Source organism: Epargyreus clarus, unplaced genomic scaffold (genome assembly GCF_041222505.1).
Source record: "Epargyreus clarus isolate Ecla_fem2 unplaced genomic scaffold, WU_Ecla_fem_2.2 ptg000035l, whole genome shotgun sequence".
In the NCBI taxonomy this organism is placed as follows: domain Eukaryota; kingdom Metazoa; phylum Arthropoda; class Insecta; order Lepidoptera; family Hesperiidae; genus Epargyreus; species Epargyreus clarus.
This window is the reverse complement of record NW_027332240.1, coordinates 1644732-1664926: the sequence shown is the minus strand read 5'-3', so window position 1 is coordinate 1664926 and position 20195 is coordinate 1644732. Positions and strand designations below refer to the sequence as shown.

Here is a 20195-nt window from a genome sequence, read left to right as displayed (position 1 = left end):
AATATTTGACCTTATGTTTTATTTCTAAACTTCTTATAAATAACCAACTAGCTACTACAAATTAGACTATTCAAGCTTTGGCCGTTATTCTCTCTTGTTCTGTGATACCGAATGGGTTGATTGGAGATTTTGCTGTGTTCTGGAAAAGAAAGTATTTTTTTTTAATTTTGAAGTATCAACGAGCATGCAGTCCACCAACGAGTAATAATATAGAATAGATAATAGCCACTGCCGCCCATGGATATATCTGTCTAAGGTCGGCCCTCGATGCGTTGCCGCTGAGGAATTAGGTAAAATGCCTGGGGTAAGTATACTATAGTCTAGTTCATAATTATGTGTTCAAAATATAAACATTCTTTGTTTGTCATTGTCAAAATACGATACGAAATTAACAAGAAACGAAAACTGTAACAAACTCAACAAAAACTTAACAAATACACACAATATAAATAACATCAACAACAAAACATAAAAATTGCGGCACAAAAAATGTTTTGGCTCCCGATTGTGTTACCGTTATCACATTTGAATTTTCTACCATAAATCTTGTTTTTGTTATGATTTTACTATAAATATTAAAAAATGTAAATTGATCTAAATATATTTAGATTATTATTTTATTTTCGTTGTATTACTTTAATATCGTCAAAAATAAGAAACTACCATTTGAAACGTATTTTCTTGATAGGTCAACACCTTTTACATTTTAGACACTTAATTATGAATCGTATGTCTCCCTTAACACACCCTTCAAACCGGAACACAGCAATGCTGAACATCGCTGTTATTAGACAGACCGGTGTAGCGGTGTTTCCATTGCAGTCAAACTACAAGTTTCGTTACGTCACTCTTGTTAACAAAAAGAGAAAACATAATTTCAAGTGTGTGCATCATTTGGCAAATAAAGCAGTGCTTCTTTACTGGTTAATTTGGCACAAAATTGGTTCTACTCTACTCGCTACGGCTATGCTCTCACAAATCTAACCACAAACTTGATTTTGTACATAAAATCTCAAAAACATCGATAGCGTGATTCAGGATACATGTAGCGCCCTCTCGTATCATAACGGATAATTACTACACAATTACATCCTTACCAATTTTTTAGCTCTTTCCGTAAGTATTGAGAATGCAAAGTGGTTCAGCATTATGCCGGTGGGCAGCGCCACCCCCTGGAACCTGTACAGCTGCTTCACGTCGCTGTCTGGACCACCTGGAAACATTCAAAATATTATAAAAATGCCAAAAATGTATAGCAGTGATAGCCTAGTTGAAACTTGACCACTCAGTATGGAGGTTCGAGGTAGTAATACCAGGCCTTTACAAACATCAAAGTTATGTTATAAACTAATTATTTTGCAATGATTATGAAGGAAAACATTGTGAGGAAATCAACATGCCTGAGATTACTTTAAAAATGCTCTGAATCAAATTTCGAACTTCGTTTGAAATTTATTATTAACGAGCTTTTGCCGCCGGCTTCGCTCGCGTTACGAAGTAATATTTTCATCCCCTATTTTATCCCCTTGAGGGTAGAATTGACCAAAATCCTTTCTTAGCGGATGCGTACGTCATAACATCTACCTGCATGCCAAATTTCAGCCCGATCCGTCCAGTGGTTTGGGCTGTGCGTTGATAGATCACTATGTCAGTCGGTCACCTTTGAGTTATATATATTTAGATTATTACTAATAGGATAACTAACTAACTAACAGATTAATTATTAGTTATTACTAACTGGTGTTGTCCTCTGAGGTAGCAAGGCATGTGTGGACGAGCTTGGCTTCAATCCTATCCACTGGATTACAGATGTCCATAGGTAGCAGTGGCCATTAGGTTGACTGCATACTACATTTCTACGTCTACTTCATGTAAAAAAAAGGAAATTTCTTACCAGTCAACTTATGTACAGATGTGATAGTGACTCTGCCGATTTGTCCCGTGTGACTGATCATCGGGCCCTTCGAGATGTCCACGTGTTTGCCGATTTTGTATAACGTCACTTTACCTAAAGCAAATTAGAATGAATTAACAATACAAAATTTCGTACAACAAAGCTTAAATAATAATAATAATAACATTTATTCAAGACAAGTGCAGCACACAGTACAATTTTTAAAACTATAGATACAAAGATAAAAATCAAAAAATTAATTGAAAAAACAAAAATGGTGATGGAATCTTCCATGGTTCGACACCGGAGGAAATACTGCCACACCCATTTCTATTTAATAATAGTATAAGCATTACTGCATTGATATTTGCAGTGTGGAATATTAGTCATGCTACATTTTTCTGTTTTGTTTTCATTTTAAAGACCACAATATCTCAAAATGTTGTTGTGTTGTGTTCACCCTTTCTAAAAATAATGGTATATTACAAACCAATCTAAATCAATCAATACAATACAATACAATCTAAAAACTTCTATACAAAATTTCTAAGCATTTTATCTGGGTAGTTTGCATTTAAATGAAATCAAGTTTTTTTTGTAATATTCTTCATATTATACATTTTTACAATACAACACTATGTTTGTGTTCTTATATTATTGCACCTTAGTTGACGTCACATGTCAAAACACATGTCACAATTATTTGATCAATGTTATCATCGCATATTTTTGCTGCCTATAAATGTCAGATATTTTTGCTGCGTTCGTGCAGGCATATATTATTGAACTCGTTATTGGGTCACATATTTTTGCTGATCTGCCCATAGTCATATATTTATGTTCGTGACTGTACGGTGGCGCACTAATTACACTAAGCATCACGTAACTCACCATTAGCCTTCGCAATACTGGGTATCTGCTTCGCCTTATGCTCATTATCCACAAACATCTCAGCCGCTAGGGGCTCAGCCACCTCCAGCCGTCGTATGGGGTGCTTCGCTTGACACAAGCGCACAGCCTCCGCGCTCAGCGTGTACAGCTCTTGAGGGGTCGGCTGCCAGTTCTCCAGGGATGGCATGTCCACGTCGTAGATGAAGGAGCCGCTGCGGACTGGAGAATGGAGATGATAGAAGAATTAGGTTTATGGATCATCACTGGTATATTTTTTTATTCGATTTAGGAGCAACCGAACATGCAGTTCTGGTAGAATTATGTTAGATTTATGGTTTAACTCTTAATGTATTTTTTTATAATATAATATAGGAGTAGCAGACATGCAGAACACCTGATGGTAAGTGGCTACTGCCGCCCATGGACTTCTGTAATCAACTCCTGTTAAAATTAGAGTGCAATCTGAAATCGGCTACAGATATAGTTTGCGCCAAACAGCTAGTCCGCTCTGAAGTTGATGCGAGCAGGTCACACAATTTGCTACGGCAACGCGATTCATTTCTATATTCAGAGCGGACTAGCAGTCTTACACGATAGTCCGTGTAATCTTGCTAATCCTGAAGATAACCTTTCAAAGAGAAATACAGCAGAGCAAAACACTGCTGTTAATAAGCAGAAATAAGTGTAATGATGCCTCCATAGTCGAATAGTGCTGGTAATGGCCTTATAAATATTTTTAAATCCATGTCATGTTTTACCAATCCACTGCCGAAACTAGCAGTATGACATTACTAATAAGGTTTTTTTAATTAATTTTTAATTCGTAAGTAGTTATAGAATCGGAAACTATGCATTTGATCAAGTGATAATCGTTAGCAAAGTTGTTGTCCAAGAGCCCACTTGGGTTTGGGAGTTGGTAAGACCAATTTTCGACAGATGGCACCACTGTCATTCCAATGCAGGTACAAATTTTGCGTTTTATGTATGTCATATTATTTCTTTAAAATGCGAGCGAAGCCGCGGGCACCACTAGTTTATTATAATATACAAGGTATCTTAATACTCACTATCTGGCCCCGGGAAGCTGTGCAGCTGTACCGGCACGTTGTCTTTGAACGCCATAGACACACTCGCTCCGAGCACTAAGGAGCATGTCCTCCAGAAAGCCTTGTTCACTTGCTGAGGCTCTGCTATCGTGAAGTGTTGGAGCTAAAACAAAGACCAATTAATAATTTTGAGAGAAGCAAGCATAGCTAGTTTGTGTACATTGTAACTGACAGAAAGCAACATTGGCAGCTGGATGGGTGACCGTTAGTGGTTAAACATGTGCGCTGCTATGTTTCAGAGGGACCGCTAAGCTGTCGATTCTGGTTGATAAAGCAGCAGTTTTATTGAAGGTTTCGTACTTTTAAAAGATTTATATTTTATTTGAGTTACCAATAGCTATCCACGCCTTAGGCCGTTTGTCCACCGCCACCCTCATCGAACCGATATCGAGAACGAGATTTCGGGCCGATTTTAATATGCCGTTACGGCGATAGTTTGTCCACCGCGACCGATATCGCCGGTTTATTTTGTTCCAACCAGCGACTGATCAAGAGTTCTGACCGCCCTAGGCTAATTATAAAGACGCGCCCCCACCGTTACGATAAACCTCAAAAGTAATGTATTCGTTTTGACTTTGTTTACTAGCATGAAATTAATAGTGCCGAAGACACAATTTTGGCGCGCCCCCCCCCCCCCCCCCCCGATCCTCGCGCCCTAGGCTGCAGCCTAATTAGCCTAAGGGTTAATCAGGCCCTGATTCCAACTGTCACGCGTGTGACGGCAGTGTATGTACAAGTTCCAATGTGATTTATATTGCCGGCACGTCGGCCCGTCAAAATCTCGGTGCCGATCTAGCGGTCACGACAATCTACTCGAAATATCGGCGGCCGAGATGACAGTGTTCGGTGACGGTGGCGATGGACAAACGGCGTAACGGCCTTACTCCAATAATTTGTATTACAGTAGTGATAATACAGACCTCCACAAAAATATTTTAAGCAAATTTCGATAAGAAAAAGCTTAAAATTCATACAATACTAGCTGACCCGGCAAAGTGTTTCCCGCCTCAAAATCTAGTTATCAAATATATTTCATATAAAATATAGCCTATGTTACTCGTGGATAATGTAGCTTTCGAATGGAGAAAGAATTTTTAAAATCGGTTCAGTAGTTTTTGAGCCTATTTATTACAACCAAACAAACAAACAAAGTTTTCCTCTTTATAATATTAGTAGAGTGTAGATATACAATATGAACTTACTTCCAGAGTGCAGTTTTCTGTCAGTGGTTTGTGCATATCCCAATAGACAGCACCGTCCAGTAGGGCTAAGGCACTGGTGTCCATATGCCATTCACTTAGATCTGAAATGGTATATGATCGGTTTATTTAAATTAATTTCTGACATTATTACACTAATGTTCCCACTTCAGCACTGGATACACACACAATAGAATTGGCCAAGTTGTTTTTTTTTTATAATATAGTAGCAGACGAGCATACAGTCCACCTGATGGTCAGTGGCTACTGCCGCCCATGGACATCTGTAATCAACCCCAGATAGGATTAGATATTCCTACCTGAGGTCGGCCACAGATACGCCGCTACTCCTGAGGACTAAGCTGGAATGCCTCGGAAAAGTCTGTCTCCCTTACCACACCCTTCAAACCGGAACACAGCAGCGCCTAACAATGCTGTTATTAGGTAGAAATAGGTGTGGCGGTGGTGCCGCCGGAGTCGAACCACAATGGGTTCTACCATCTTGGTGGTAAAGTGGTAAAGTGCGAGTGGAACATGCATACAGAAGGTTTTGTTCCACAATTTTTTTTTAATATTTGTTTTAGTTACACCCTTATACTGTGTAAAAGTTTCAAGTGTCTATTTATTATGGTTCATGAGGACATATGCCCTGTGACATATGGGCAGATGGATAGACAGACAGACAGCTCAGGCTTAGTAATGGGGTTCTGTTTTTACCCTTTGTGTACAGACCTCATCATCAACCCATTACTGTCCCACTGGGTACGGGTCTCCTCTCAGAATGAGAAGGATTAGGCCATAGTCCACCGCGCTGGCCAAATGCGTATTGGTAGACTTCACATACCTTTGAGATTTTTTTTTTATAAATCTCTCAGGTATGCAGGTTTCCTCACGATGTTTTCCTTCACCGTTTAGCAAGTGATAATTAATTTCTAATACGCACACAACTTCGAAAACTTAGAGGTGCGTGCCTGGGATTTGAACCTCGGACCCCTCGATCGAGAGGCCGAGTTTCTTAACCACTAGACTATCACTGCTATGACTAGGCTATCACTGCTATATATGGACATAAAATGGTCTCAAACCCTCATTTGGCCAGCACCAATGCACCATGTGTACTTTTATCCACAATATTTATTTATTTATTTTTATTAGTTGCACCAACAAAGTGTACACCATCTCCTCCAATACACAGGCTTGACTAAATAAGTTACAAACTAAGTGTCACCTCAATTATAGGCACAAACGGCATGCATTAATACCAAATTCAAATTCAATTTTTTATTGCTCATGCATACAGTACATAATTATAGTGTCACATAGGGTATTCGAACATGCATGTACCCTGCTAGGGCATTGCAATGTAATACCAACATTAACATTCATGTATTAAGACTTAACAACAGTTTAAGTGGAAATACAGAGCATAAATAATTATAATTCATTCAATAATTTAATTAATGAATAAAAAAAAATTTTAAAAGTGAATAACAATAAATTTGAATGAAAATGTAAAATATACTTACAAAAATATACTTACGTTTAGCACAGTCGTAGGGTGTGGAGATACCCTTATTCATGACCAGCGTACAATGCTCTGGGTTCCCCTTGTACTGGACTTCTATCTTCTCTATTCTGCCCACGTTCTCCATCTGTCTCTTCTCCTCCAGCTCGAAGAGATGGTGCCGACGTTCTGTTGCTTCTGCTGTTGTTAGGGATCCTAGAATATACATATTTTATAGTTAATATAAAATTTTGCCTCTTAAAGGTATCCGAGGTTCAAATCCCAGACACATATAATTCGCGCCAAATTGCTAGTCCGCTCCGAATATGGACACAAGTCGCGTCGCAATAGCAAATTGCAGATATTAGCGGGACGGGGCACCCTCCGCTGCCCGCTCTCGCCCACTGATACATAACTGAGTTAGTATGCCTTAACATTACGGAGTATATGCTAACTAAACCTGCGCGCAAAAACTTTAGAGTGGACTAGAAGTTTGGCACGGACTATAGCTATGATGTTCAAAAATTATATGTGTATTAGAAATTAGTTAATACTTGTTTAAACAAGGATGCCATGGTGACGAAACTTACACACCTAAGAGTTCTTATAAATAAAGTTCTTAAATGATAAACAGAGCTGGATTAACCCTGTATGGGCCGGTAGGCAATACAATTCTCGGGCCCCTTTTCTTTACCTACTCTGACTGACTAAATAATGTTTTTTTTTGCCTTCTACTTACATTCCTGAATACAATTCCCGATATAGGCATGGATGACGTCCTAAGGGCGGGTTCAGACATACGCAGGCTCTATGCGTGCTCAACGCGGGTTGGCTTCGTGTTAGTACGGAGTCTGCAGTGGGCCCCTGTCGAGCCTGGGCCCCTAGGCAGTTGCCTACTCTGCCTTAAGGTTAATCCGGCTCTGATGATAAAGTCTACTACTTTGCACTAAGCCAGCGCTTTGTCTAATGGTCCAAAGATAAAAATGTTAAGAATCTCCAATCTAGCTTATATTATTATTATAGCCTACTCTGGAGAGCCTCATGGTGCACTCGTCGGCACCAATAGACCTTAGATTTCTTTCCTTTTTGTGTTTTATTTTTATGTATTTATTATTAGTGTGGTAGTTTTCTTTTTCTTATTTTTATTTTTTCTGTGTGTATACTAACATAGGTTAAGCTTGAACTGTATACTAACAATAAATATGGACAAACCTAGTCTGAAATAAAACGTTTTTATTAAATTATTATTATTATTTAATTTGTCTTTAATCAAAAATACGAATTCGGTTTCGTAAATTTCTGGGTTATAAAACATTAATGAAATAAAATATATGAATCAAATACTCACTAATAAATGGTAGGGTTTTGGTTCCATTTAGTCGAAATAATCTTGATAGTAATAGTAATTGGTGGTTCATTCTGGACTTTCTACTTTTTATAAAAATAAATTATAGCGACAAATTTGTAAACAAGAGGTTATGTGCAGCTGCGTTTGACAGTTCACTTCACTATTGACAGATTGATTGCTTGACAAAAGTAGAGTTGCCAGATGACAGATATATTCAAGTTAAAATAATTCACGATTTTAAAAAAAATACAAACGTAAGATTTGATTCGTAATTTAAATTTTTCATTAAATTAACATTTCGTAAGAAATTGTGCCTTTACATTTCAGAGTAAATAATAATTACTCTGATATTTAGATATAACATGTTATTGCAGTGGCTACTAGCAACACTAAAGGTTTTTCTTTCAATATTGCAGTGATTTATAAAGGTACAGCCAATGAATTATGAATGATTAGAATACATGTTTATAAGTTATTTATTAGAACACATTATTAAAAAGTGGTAAATTCTGAACAAGTAAATCAAAATCATTTACTATCTTTTCCCACGGGCTAAATTGTGAATCTAAACCATTCTGAAGTCCCCTTGAACACACACAACAAATTTCATCAAAATCAGTCCAGTCGTTTAGGAGGAGTTCAGTGACATACACACGCACAAGAAATATATATATAAGGATCGTAACTTTATATATATATATTTCTATAAATAGTATTCGTAAATACTACAAAGGTTTTAATAAACGTATATAAAAAACATCGTTTCAGTTAAGTTTTATTTTATTGAGAATATTTTAATTTAAAGGCGCGTTTTTTCAATTAATATTTACTCAGCGTTAAATACAGTAGAGTAAGAAATATAAGGATATTCTACAATAAGGTAAAAATGTATTTTGCATTGTAGTGCAATTATATTCTATTAAATGCTATAAATTATGCATATGTAAGTTGGTTCAATAAAGACTGTATTCGAAATCCCTTATGTGTCTCTCACTCACACATCACAACAAAAGAGTGAGAGATAAATAGAAATTGTTGTTTTGTTGGATTACAATATTTATTGAAGTCTAAAATCTGGTATTCTAGAACAGGGTTTCTCAAAGTCACCCTTTAAAGTACGCCAGTTAATAGTAGGGGGTGTGCAAGAAAATTTATTGGCACCAACTTAAGAAAGCAAATTCCCTTCTAGAATTTGCTAGATTTAGGTTTTTTTTAAGGCGAACTCATTAATTTGTAAAAAAATGTAAAGAGTTTTAAATTTGAGAAACCCTGTTTTAGGGTACTTGTCTACAACACAGACCTATATTTAATAGATATTAGGTTCAGCATAATTATTATATACTTATACATTACTGGTATGTATCCCAGTTAAATATATATAAGGGGTCATATAAGTATAACGTAAGTAGAAATTTAGTATTTTTTGGAAAACTCCAAATTTTGCAAGAACATCAGACAAAATAAATAAACATTGACATAACCACTATCCAGATGTTCAGCCCCAAAAATACGCAAATCAAAACCTCCCTCACCCCCTATTGCTTACTATTTAAAAAAACTTGTTTCAAATTTCACTTATAATAATAATTAAGCCTAGCAATAAGGGATGAGCTAGATGAGGGAATGTCCTCATTGCTAGGGCATGTGCGACTAAGCATATCATATATTGGAAGTACAATGATTGACCATAAAGTATCGACATGGAAGTTCAATGGCCGTCCTTAAAATATCAACATGTCTATTGACACATCACATTGGAAACAAAGTAAAATCAATATCGAAAACAGTGGTCTCAAACGTCATAATAGGAAATAGTTAGAGTTGCCCACTAAAATCAGTATGTTCATACACAAAATCGATATACTCATATGACAAAATAAAATACAATATTTTGGCAACCTTTTTTTTTCCAGGACACCTATAATTCACTTCACAGATTGTTTCGTCCTTTTTTGTCGCAGATACTTGACTATCTCAGGAAATGTTTTAATTTGTTCACTTTTTCTTAAAATGCATCACTCTATATAAAAAAATCATCACTCTCATACATGGAAATTTTCCCGATTTCCCGATATTTTCCCGATAAAAAATCGAGAAAATTTCCATGTATGAAATTGCGAAAAATTGTAGAACAGTGCCAATATAGGTAAGAAATACCGAAAAATCGGTAGGTTCGAGACCACTGATCGAAAATATTACATTTTATATAGTACATAATAGGATTAGATTGGCAAAAAAGGGCTTGAAAACTATTGATTAAAAAAAGTACATGTAGGTATCATAACCACTTGAACTACCCATTACATGAATATTTGTTGAATGGTGAATATATTGACAATATGCCATAAAGTTTCTCATATATCTGAGGTATATGAAATAAATATTAATATTCATAATGATACTATCACGATTGCATCCCCATTTGCAACATAATTCCAAGTTTTGAATAACTGTTTTTTACACTTCTTTTGTGAATTCTATGTTACAGATCTCACACAATAATATGATAGGAAGTCCATTCAACATGTTGAAGATTTTTGGCACAATAAAACATTCAGGTGGAAGTAACAACAATAATAAATCAAACCAGTTGATTTAAACAAATAAACAGTAACAAAATGCATTCTAGCCCACCATGGTTCGTTTCCGCCCCCTCGCACGGACCTCCTCAAACTTACTGATGATTTCATTAGTATTATTGATGTTATAACTCTTGTACGCATCCAGGATCTTCCAGAACAAGTCTGGGTAATCATTATGGGTGCTGATAACTGCTCTTTCCAGAACATATAAGTCAACACCTTTGTCCTCCGCGCTCGTGTCAATGTGGGACAACCCAAAATCAATCATAACAATGTCTATGTTATCGATTTGATACCAATCAGTGTTATTTTGCTCTGAATTGTTTTTTGGTACTAATAGCATGTTGGAAGTGGTCAGATCACCATGTATAATGTTACTGTCATGTAACTTGCGTACGGTTTCTCCAATCTTCGTGGCGATCGAGTCGAACGTGCTCTGACCGTCTTCGGTGTTTTGGTCTTCAGTGAAAACATTAATAATGAAGTCTTTAACTGTTATGCTGTGTTCAAAGTGCTCCATATAGATACGACGGCGCTCGAAATCAACTAAATAGAGCGCTGGAGTCTTCACCCCGGCTACTTTAGCGCGCACGATCGACCGCGCCTCATTTTTAATACGCTCTTTAGTAATCGCTGTGTCTAAATCAGGATGTCTGTAGTTTTTCTTAAATCTTTCCTTTATGAGCGTCGGCTTACCCAAATAGTTGCAGATGTATAACTTCGCTTCAGCCCCCTGTTTCAACATTTGCAAGTTTTCGCACATTTTTGCAGCTAAAATAACCTGGAATTTCAAGTCAGTTAAATATGGGAAATATGGGATTGTGTGACAAGTTTCTAATACTATCGATTATTTTGGTGCAAGTTTATGTACCTGAATTTAATAAAAAGCTTGTGCTGTTTTATTGAAATTGTAATAAATTTTGTTTACAAATTTATACACGATCGATTCTTAGCGGTATTTTTCACGATAAAATTTTGACAGAAGACAGAAATTCAGAGTGACAGTCGCTGTCAGCGTGATAACCATAGTAAATAAATTATATGCCAATGTTATCTTATTTTTCTATTAAATATCATTAAAAAAACTTCGTGAATATTTCTTATTACCATTAAATTAGTCATTAAAAGTTAGTCATTAAAGTCATAAGTTGTAGTAAAAATATTGTTTCAATAAAATTATATAAATATTTTTAATTTGGTAGCCTGTAACGGAACGCTTAACTAAAAGGAAAATGAAACTGTCGTAGCGAGGCCGCACCTTACATTTAATTCCAGAGGCTCTATGCTATATCAACTTTCTATACATACGCTTGTCTGTATGTGTTCACTCGCTGGAGAGCAAGGGAGGCTGTGTGGGCGTTTGATATTGGTTGTTGCACCCGTGCCGGCCGGCGGCACGACGTATTAACGCCCAAACACTCAATTTAGCAAAGTATTTAATGGAAACAGTGATTTTTTAGCCTTTTAGTGTTTTTACTGCCGTAAAAATTGCATTTAGAGCCGTATAATAAAATCGAGTGGACTATTAATTACGCATATTTTCGTAAAGGAACGCCAAGTGCATACATACTTTTTGTGTGATTTTTTAATTTGTGAGAACGATGTCTATGGAAGGCTTGGAATACGAGACCATCGTGCAGAATGGGCCGAAAAAAGTGAGTTATTTTTTTTATAGTTTTTTTTTGTAAGGCGAAAATAAAAGCTTAGTCATGCAGCCTGTATATATGACATGATACATTCGTAGGTACATTGTAAGGGGTGTATTAATGACGTCCTGTAGGAACGTCCGGAGTTATGGTTTCCTTTTAGGGAATATTATAAACAAAAAATAATAATGACTCACCTTAAACAAGTGCGGTAAAGAAGTAAAAAAAAATCATTTAATAGCGAATTCATGAATTGGTTTTCGTACGAAATTTATGAATGAGAAAGGAGTTAAATTTTTACAATTAAAAAGCTACAAGATTTTTATTTTATAATTTATCAAAAATATATGTATCTTTTTAATTATCACGTGTTGTTTATGGTAAAATAAAATAAAAAATTGTCTCTTAATAAAGAAATCTTTAAAATGATTAAATAACCCACTAAATTAACGAGAAAACTAAGTTAATTAAATTCCTTTCGTATGACATTACTATAGTATAATGATTATTGTATTTTTCTATAATACACAAAAATCGTCATCGATTCACGCGTATGAAATTTTTATTCAAGACTATCAAACCTATTCAGCCGAGTTTTATAGAATTAAAAAATGTGTGGCATACAGAGTAAAAATATCGTTTTAATTCACAATAGCGGGCAAATTGTTAGTCACGCAGCCTATAGATATAAGGTTGTGCAGAGGGGTGTCCTATAGTGAAGAGATGTCCTATATGTCTGGGCGCATTTCCACAGATGTAGGATGGAGGTGCGGCAGTCCCTACACGCCTAATACGATTTTAGACTGAAAGTTTGTATTGAATTCCATAACCCATTCAAATTTCCTTTTAAGGTATGTGAGATTTGCAAAGCTTTGCGAATTGTAACATGCTTATAAAAATACACTTTTAAAATATTTACGATGTTGTCTTTGTATCACAAGTGGACTGAATTGTGAATAAATTATTACGATTTAACTTAACACTTAAATATAATAAAGTCTATTATAAATGTATAAGATTTATTATAGAAATTTAATAGATAAATATGTTGAATTCTTATTGAGTTATCTACTTAATTAAGTAGTTCCTTTTGGAACGCTCTTTTAGAGAAAATATTTTATGTTAATTTTATAGAATACAATTTAGATTGTACAAATACACTATATAAGAATTAATTGAAGTAAACAACGAAGTAAGAAACTGACCCCAAACTAGTCAACCATCTATTTTTATTTCATGTACTTGTTTTTACCAGAGTTAAAAAAAATATCATTCAATTTCCTGTAGATAGAAAAAAGTAATTATTTTTCGTAGATCGTATTGAAATATATTTGAACATTTATAAGTCAGAATAGTCATAAAGTGGAACGGAACGTGTTTTCATCGAAAGAAAAATATATAAAATCAATTTGGTTAGTTTCATTTATTCAATACTTTCCTCTTAAAATATGCTATCGAGTTTACATTTGAACATCTTAGTATTTAACCTGCTATCGTAATTTTCGATACGAAATATAAAAGGTAAAAATGTATTTTTAATATTTCGGCTGAATAAGTTAATTCCGCGGTCATGTCATACATTTAGAAAAACAAGATTATTAAAATTGTATACTAATAAAAAGCGCGCGAAAAGTTCCCTTTTATTGCCATAGATTTTTATTACTATAGTTTCGTTTTAATTTTAAATAGCCTCTGAATTAAGTAATTAATTGCGTACGAATATATAATTAACAGATACTATGTAAGCATAAGGTAAATGAGTGATGTTTCCCGCTAAACTTTACAATGTAATTGACCATTCTGGTGATACAAATTTTCGTATTCTTAAACAGCGGTGACCACTTTCCTTGTCTGTTTTATATTGCAGTCAGCATGATCGCTTAATTAAGAATTAAATTTAATATTATTTACGTTTATTACAATAACAATTATAACAATAAAAACAACGAACAAAACATAAAAATAAAACCGCTACATCGTGTTTTTTCCACGACAATTTATTAAAGTGAAACTGCTTTGGTCGCGTTCTGCTTTTCATTACTTGCATTCTTCGTGCGTCAGATTATGTTCACACAGCGAGATATTTTTTATGAATAATGAATTGTCTATTATAATTACCACCGACTCTAATTAAACTCGCTATTCATAAACGAAACTTAAATATATGCATGAAATTGGTGAAATTATGAATATCACTCTACTTCAAACATTAACTGCTATCCTTGCTTATATTATTTGTTAGGGAAGTAAATATAAGTTCCTATCCCATTGGAATTTCGGGATAAAAGTATATTAAACACTCATACATCATACACTCATGTATTTCTTTTGTAAACTAGACAATTATTGTAAAAAGCCCATTGTTTTAAGCCTTTTTTTAAGTTTTGTGCCTTTGTTATTTTTACAATTTAGACGAAACCAACAACAACATCTCATATATCAAAATATGTCAAGCCATTTTTGCTGCAGGTGTGCCAAAAATGAGATATGTATAGCCAAACTGCTAGTCTGCTCTGAAGTTGTTGCGAGCAGGTATAGTCATACAGTTTGCTATGGCGACGCGATTCATTCCTATATTCAGAGCGGACTAGCAGTTTTACGCGGACTATACATACATACATACGCTCGAAAATCATTACCCTCCGCAATTGGGTAACAAGCCAAGTCTATCCATTTCCTACTTAAATTTTGTACAAACATACGGAATTTTATTTATTATATAATTTAAGAGGAGTTTAATCTCTTTGTGTTTCTTTAAAAGGATTAGAGAGTCGATTTGAATATTAAGTGGATTATTAAAAAATATTTATTATATTTTGCATTTATAAATAGGTTTTAAAATATATTTTGTTTGTTAAAAATTCAGGCTCATTCATAATTCATAATTTCTCTTAATTTTATTCAAATTGTAATAAAATTCAAAAGGTTGAAGTTTTTTTATTAATTCACCTCCCGGCTTTACCATATATTACGTATTATATTTTGCGTCTTAATATATTAAACACTAGCTGACCCGGCTAACTGTGTATCGCCTCTAAATCTATTTATCGAATATATTTCATATAAAATATAGCCTATGTTACTCGTGGATAATGTAGCTTTCGAATGGTGAAAGAATTATTAAAATAGGTCCAGTAGTTTTTGAGCCTATTCATTACAATCAAACAAACAAACAAAGTTTTCCTCTTTATAATATTAGTATAGATAAGAAATTTTTGAGTAAACACACGTCAGACGCTCTATATTTGCAACTTTACAGTACGTAATTAGCCCTAAAATTTTGTGTGATTAAAATGTAACAGATTCAAAACAGATATTCTGTTACATTCTGAAACTGCATACCATATAATAAATCTATTAAGATACTTTTACGTACGTAGACTTACTTTCTTGTTGCGTTATTTTTACATGGATTGGGCTAAGAATATTTGGCGATGTCCACTAAGATCCATTGCAAAAATCCATTGATGGATCTTTTTGCACTTTTTTGTCCACTTTAATCCATGATACAGGATTTTATTCAAAGTGGATTCAAAGTGGATTTTAGGACTAACGGGTGTCGGAAGATCCATTATGAATAAAAACATACGAAGAAACATAACTTTTTTATGGCTCAATAACACACAAAATAAACTTAAATAGGGATCTTTTCATGTATTTTAATTTATTTTTTCTTTTGTGTGTTTTGAGCCATAAAAAAGTTATGTTTCTTCGTATGTTTTTATTCATAATGGATCTTCCGACACCCGTTAGTCCTAAAAGATCCACTTTGAATAAAATCCTGTATCATGGATTAAAGTGGACAAAAAAGTGCAAAAAGATCCATCAATGGATTTTTGCAATGGATCTTAGTGGACATCGCCGAATATTTCTGAATAAAATAAAATGTACTTATGTTAATACTTTTATGTTATTGTAATGATAATTACAAAAAACATTGTACTTTATGTGTGTGTGAGTTCAATAAAACTTAGATAAAGAAACAAAATATTATCTTTAAAACTTTGTAAGTACATAATCCATGCAAATGGATCGAAATATTTGCACTAAAAATAAAGCTATTCGTAAATAACGCATATTAAAATGTATAAATTCCGCGATGATAATATTATAAAGAATGTAATATTACTTTAAAATTACATATAATATTCTCAAACGTTTGCGAATTCTACCTGTCCTTAGGCAGCGCATAAATGTTCTTAACCCTTCTCATTTATTTAGCCTGCTCTTAACCCTTACATTGAGAGAAGAAGATCAATACTGGGGCAGTAACGGGTTGATCATGAAAGGTAACTAACGGCATTGCTTGTTTATTATATTTAAGCGGTTTTCCTATTGTGTTGACGTCACTACTGCTGTATAAATAGAATAAAGCTGTTGTTGTAATACGAGTACCAGCAATAAAATATGTGTGTGGCTTGAAAAATAAAATTAACTTATATTGAAAAATCATAGGTTAGTAAAGATTACTTACTCCTAACAAGAAAATGTACCCAGTTTTGAGAATTGAAATAGTTGCGTAAAAAAGTTTTGCCACGTCTCCGTGCTAAATGTCCCTAAAATATTTGAAATAATTATTTATTTATTACGTAAATTACGCAGTATTAGTTATTTATTCGTAAATTTTCTCTAAAAATGTTTTTATTTGTCAAGAATTAAAAAAACGAACTTACTAAAATAAGCCGTTTGTGGCTTCATCCAATTTCAAGGCGGCGAAGTATTTTTACTAATCTATGTGAAAAATAAATAGTATAGTAGAAAAATAAATTATAGATAATTTAAGTGGATCTTCGCTACCTAAATTTTTCAACGAAATAAAAAATAATTTAATATCAGCTATATTATCTGTATCTGTAACAAAATCGTAACATTTCTTGTTTACGATTTTATTTACACATGAGTTTATGAAGCGTAATATAAGTATTAATTTTTTTCCGTTGTTCGTATCGAATAAGGAAAATGTTGTATTTTGAAGAAATGAGTAAGCATTTTGCACACGTCCAATAAGTATAAACTTAATACACTACGAGAATATTATTTTAAAGCATGGCTTGATATTCGCTTCTACTAAGACACGCGTCTTAATCAGAGTTCAGTCTGACTTTAATTTGAATAGTTCTCATGACCGGTCAGATGCGCTCGTGTTTTAATTTTAAGTTCAAATAACATGTTCCACTAATTTCTTATGCACAAATAATAAAATAAAGTTAGATCTGTTTTGTTGCAATATTTATTTATTAAATTTGCATTTACATGAGTGCGGCTAACTTGACTAAAAGGTGACCATCTCTGGGGGCCTACTACCATCTTTTAAAAACCTTCATAGTTCAGGAAAAAAATAATTTCCTCCTTGAAACAGTAAAATATTCCGACATACACAGTTGAACAAACTTAATCCCTTATTAATTTTTCGCTTATTCATTGTATAAAACCAACTGAAATTGACATATTTTGCTTAAGAAGTTAAATTTCCAGCAAAAACTGTAAAAGTATGATTAAAATAATATTGTGTTAACAGATGGTAGTAACCCCCCCCCCCCCCCCCGTTCTCAGAAGTGGCAATACATCTGTAATCGGCAGATAGAATTCCTGTTCTATTTGGGATTAGTTAGAGATGTCGTAGGTGGCAGTGACCACTTAGCATCAGGTAGACTGCATGCTCGTGCACGACTTTAATCTGTAGGTACTAAATCAGAGGTAGCAAACAGTTCAGTCTACCTAATGGTATTTTCAGAAAGTTTTCTTTTCCACACCTCTCAAATCAAAACACGACAGCCGTACCACTGCAGAAATATGTGTGTTGTTGCCGGAATTGAACCATAAAGGGTTCTAATAACATTCAAATAGAATATTAATGTTGAAGAACAATCCACTGATACGCTTCACAAAATGGCATTCAAGGCACAATGCGATTTTCCTTTTATGCCTTATTTGTTTCTAAGTACGATAATTCTTATCAACCAGCTAGGATTATAGGAATAAGGATTCTGTCATTAACTGATAACGAGACCTAATCAATTTACTTGTTTGATGCAAGTGATTATATCATGCGACATTTATCTTATCATCAGCTTGTACAATCATATTTAGTCCTCTAGATTGGGTCGTGGTTCTGTCGTGAAGTGAAATGTGGTAATAATAAGAAAATACACTCAGGTCGGACTTCCAATCCAGTCTAGGGTGTGTGTCTAGGCGAGCATGTAGTCCACCTGATGGTAAGTGCTTACTGCCGCCCGTGGACAACTGTTAACACCAGATAAAATTAAATTCCTACCTGAGGTCGGTCACTAAGCTAGAATGCCGCGGATAATTATGTCTCCCTTACCATACCCTTCAAACCAAAACACAGCAGCGCTTATCACTGCTGTCATTCGACATAAATAGGAGGCGAACCACATGTTTTTACCACCGTTTTTATCCAATTATGAGTTACCTATTTATGATGACAAGGTTTAGGCCATCGTGAGGATTCCTCTCAATTTTCATTCACTCTGTTCTACGGTTGTTTCTCAAAAAGAATGGTTACATAATCATATGTATTTCGAGTAAGTTTATGATCTATCTTCAAATACGGTATGTACGAACTTGTTACTTGATAGGGTGGCCATGGGTTTTTATTTTAGAAAATTCTCTTTTTGTTGACATCTCGCGTAAGTTGGTCGAGTGCTTGGCTGTATATTATGCTTTTTAAATTTTAACATAGGCATTCAACGTTACAGCTCGCAAAAGTTTAGTTTTCTCAAGTGTCGCCTAAAGATGTCAGACGACAAAAGTTGAAAGTGCGTTTTATCATACTTTTTTCAAATAATAGTACCTAATATTAAACGCCTATGTGGCCTGGTTTTAAGGATGTGTTAAGCGATTACATGCGGCAATTAGTCTTCAATAGTAGCAAAGTATTATTGTCCAACTTAAGGCAGTAGTCCTATTCAATTTGGGATTGTCCATAGTTCACAAACTGTCTGTAAAGTCGCCTGCAACTTAATTTTCGTAAAAAATACTACCTTAGATAATGACAGCCTTTTAATCACATACAGTATTAAATTATAATTTATCATTAAAATAGATACATATGTTTATGGTCACAGTAGCCAGCCGGGCCGGGGTTCACAAGTCGAAATCTACGAGGGCGTCGACCCGCTCCCACGTACGTTACGATTGATCCGGACTCATAATAATAATCTATGCATCTATACAGACAGATAAATAAGTGTCTCTGAATTCAAAGTGTTTATTAATAGGTTAAACTTGCAAAAACTGAATTGACTTTCCTTAAAAGAAGGACGAGTAACAAGGTGCGTAAAGCACTAAGTTCAAACTCAAATAATAAAATATGTCTTCCTTACCACACCCTTTAAACCACAACAGTTATTCTCTATGTGAGTTCAATATAAGTAATAAATATTGCCGGAAATAGTTAACGGATTTAAACTAGTTTTATATATAAAATTCTCGTGTCACAATGTTAGTTACCGTACTCCTCCGAAACGGCTTTACCGATTTTCACCAAATTTTATACGCATATTCAGTAGGTCTGAGAATCGGCTACTATCTATTTTTCATGCCCCTAAGTGATGTTGGTCACCCTTAACATTTTTTTTTATTTATATGGCAACACAACGTTTGCCGGGTCAGCTAGTAATATGTATAATTAGTAATTATTATTAAAAGAAGAAAAAACCCGACTGCCTAAATATACCTAAATATGAACTGAAGAGGGAAATTATGTAGTCTATATCACACAATTAAGACGAATCCAACCTCATCGAATAATGAAACATACGGCTGAAATAAATTGTTTTTTAATTGTTAAAAAAAATCAGTATGCCATATTTATTGAAGATTCATAGATATATTATCCTACTGACGTATAATATATCTAAAGGATAATTAGTTGACCCGTAAAACCCCAATCAAATAAACTAAAAACTAAAACAACTGAACATACTTTCGCATATAATAATAGTAAGGATATGCTACATTTCTCTTCTAACCGCCCATAAAAGAGTTTCTTCAAAATATTCT

General features: G+C 34.3%; 3 protein-coding genes across 3 annotated transcripts in view; 1 reads left to right on the top strand and 2 right to left on the bottom strand.

The window, feature by feature from the left end:
- On the bottom strand, positions 1–8111 carry mRpL39 (mitochondrial ribosomal protein L39). The gene is made up of 8 exons (XM_073092133.1): positions 7943–8111; positions 6631–6810; positions 5094–5194; positions 3853–3994; positions 2786–3004; positions 1895–2008; positions 1098–1213; positions 1–139 (listed from the first exon to the last, which is right to left on the bottom strand). Exons 1-8 carry the CDS (start codon positions 8010–8012, stop codon positions 71–73), a joined length of 1011 nt encoding a protein of 336 aa, XP_072948234.1. The 5' UTR covers positions 8013–8111; the 3' UTR covers positions 1–70.
- A 2412-nt stretch (positions 8112–10523) lies between these two features.
- Prpk (TP53 regulating kinase) lies at positions 10524–11515 on the bottom strand. Its single transcript, XM_073092138.1, has 2 exons — positions 11396–11515; positions 10524–11305 (listed from the first exon to the last, which is right to left on the bottom strand). The coding sequence occupies exon 2, from the start codon at positions 11285–11287 to the stop codon at positions 10568–10570; it is 720 nt and encodes a 239-aa protein (XP_072948239.1). The 5' UTR covers positions 11288–11305; positions 11396–11515; the 3' UTR covers positions 10524–10567.
- Positions 11516–11816: 301 nt separating this feature from the next.
- LOC140756604 (coactosin-like protein) overlaps positions 11817–20195 on the top strand; it is a 48434-nt gene continuing 40055 nt past the window's right edge. The window contains exon 1 of the mRNA XM_073092137.1: positions 11817–12179. Coding sequence (XP_072948238.1) covers positions 12126–12179 — 54 coding nt within the window. The 5' untranslated portion in view covers positions 11817–12125. The remainder of the gene's footprint in view (positions 12180–20195) is intronic.

What these genes read in the sequence shown, in the direction of transcription:
- Prpk (XM_073092138.1), bottom strand. Translation starts at nt 11,287, where the DNA reads ATGTGCGAAAACTTGCAAATGTTGAAACAGGGGGCTGAAGCGAAGTTA.
- mRpL39 (XM_073092133.1), bottom strand. Translation starts at nt 8,012, where the DNA reads ATGAACCACCAATTACTATTACTATCAAGATTATTTCGACTAAATGGA. An exon ending in ACCCTACGACTGTGCTAAAC is followed by an intron (nt 5,195 to 6,630) that starts GTAAGTATATTT and finishes ATACCATTTCAG; the next exon opens with ATCTAAGTGAATGGCATATG. An exon ending in CAGAAAACTGCACTCTGGAA is followed by an intron (nt 3,995 to 5,093) that starts GTAAGTTCATAT and finishes TCTTTGTTTTAG; the next exon opens with CTCCAACACTTCACGATAGC.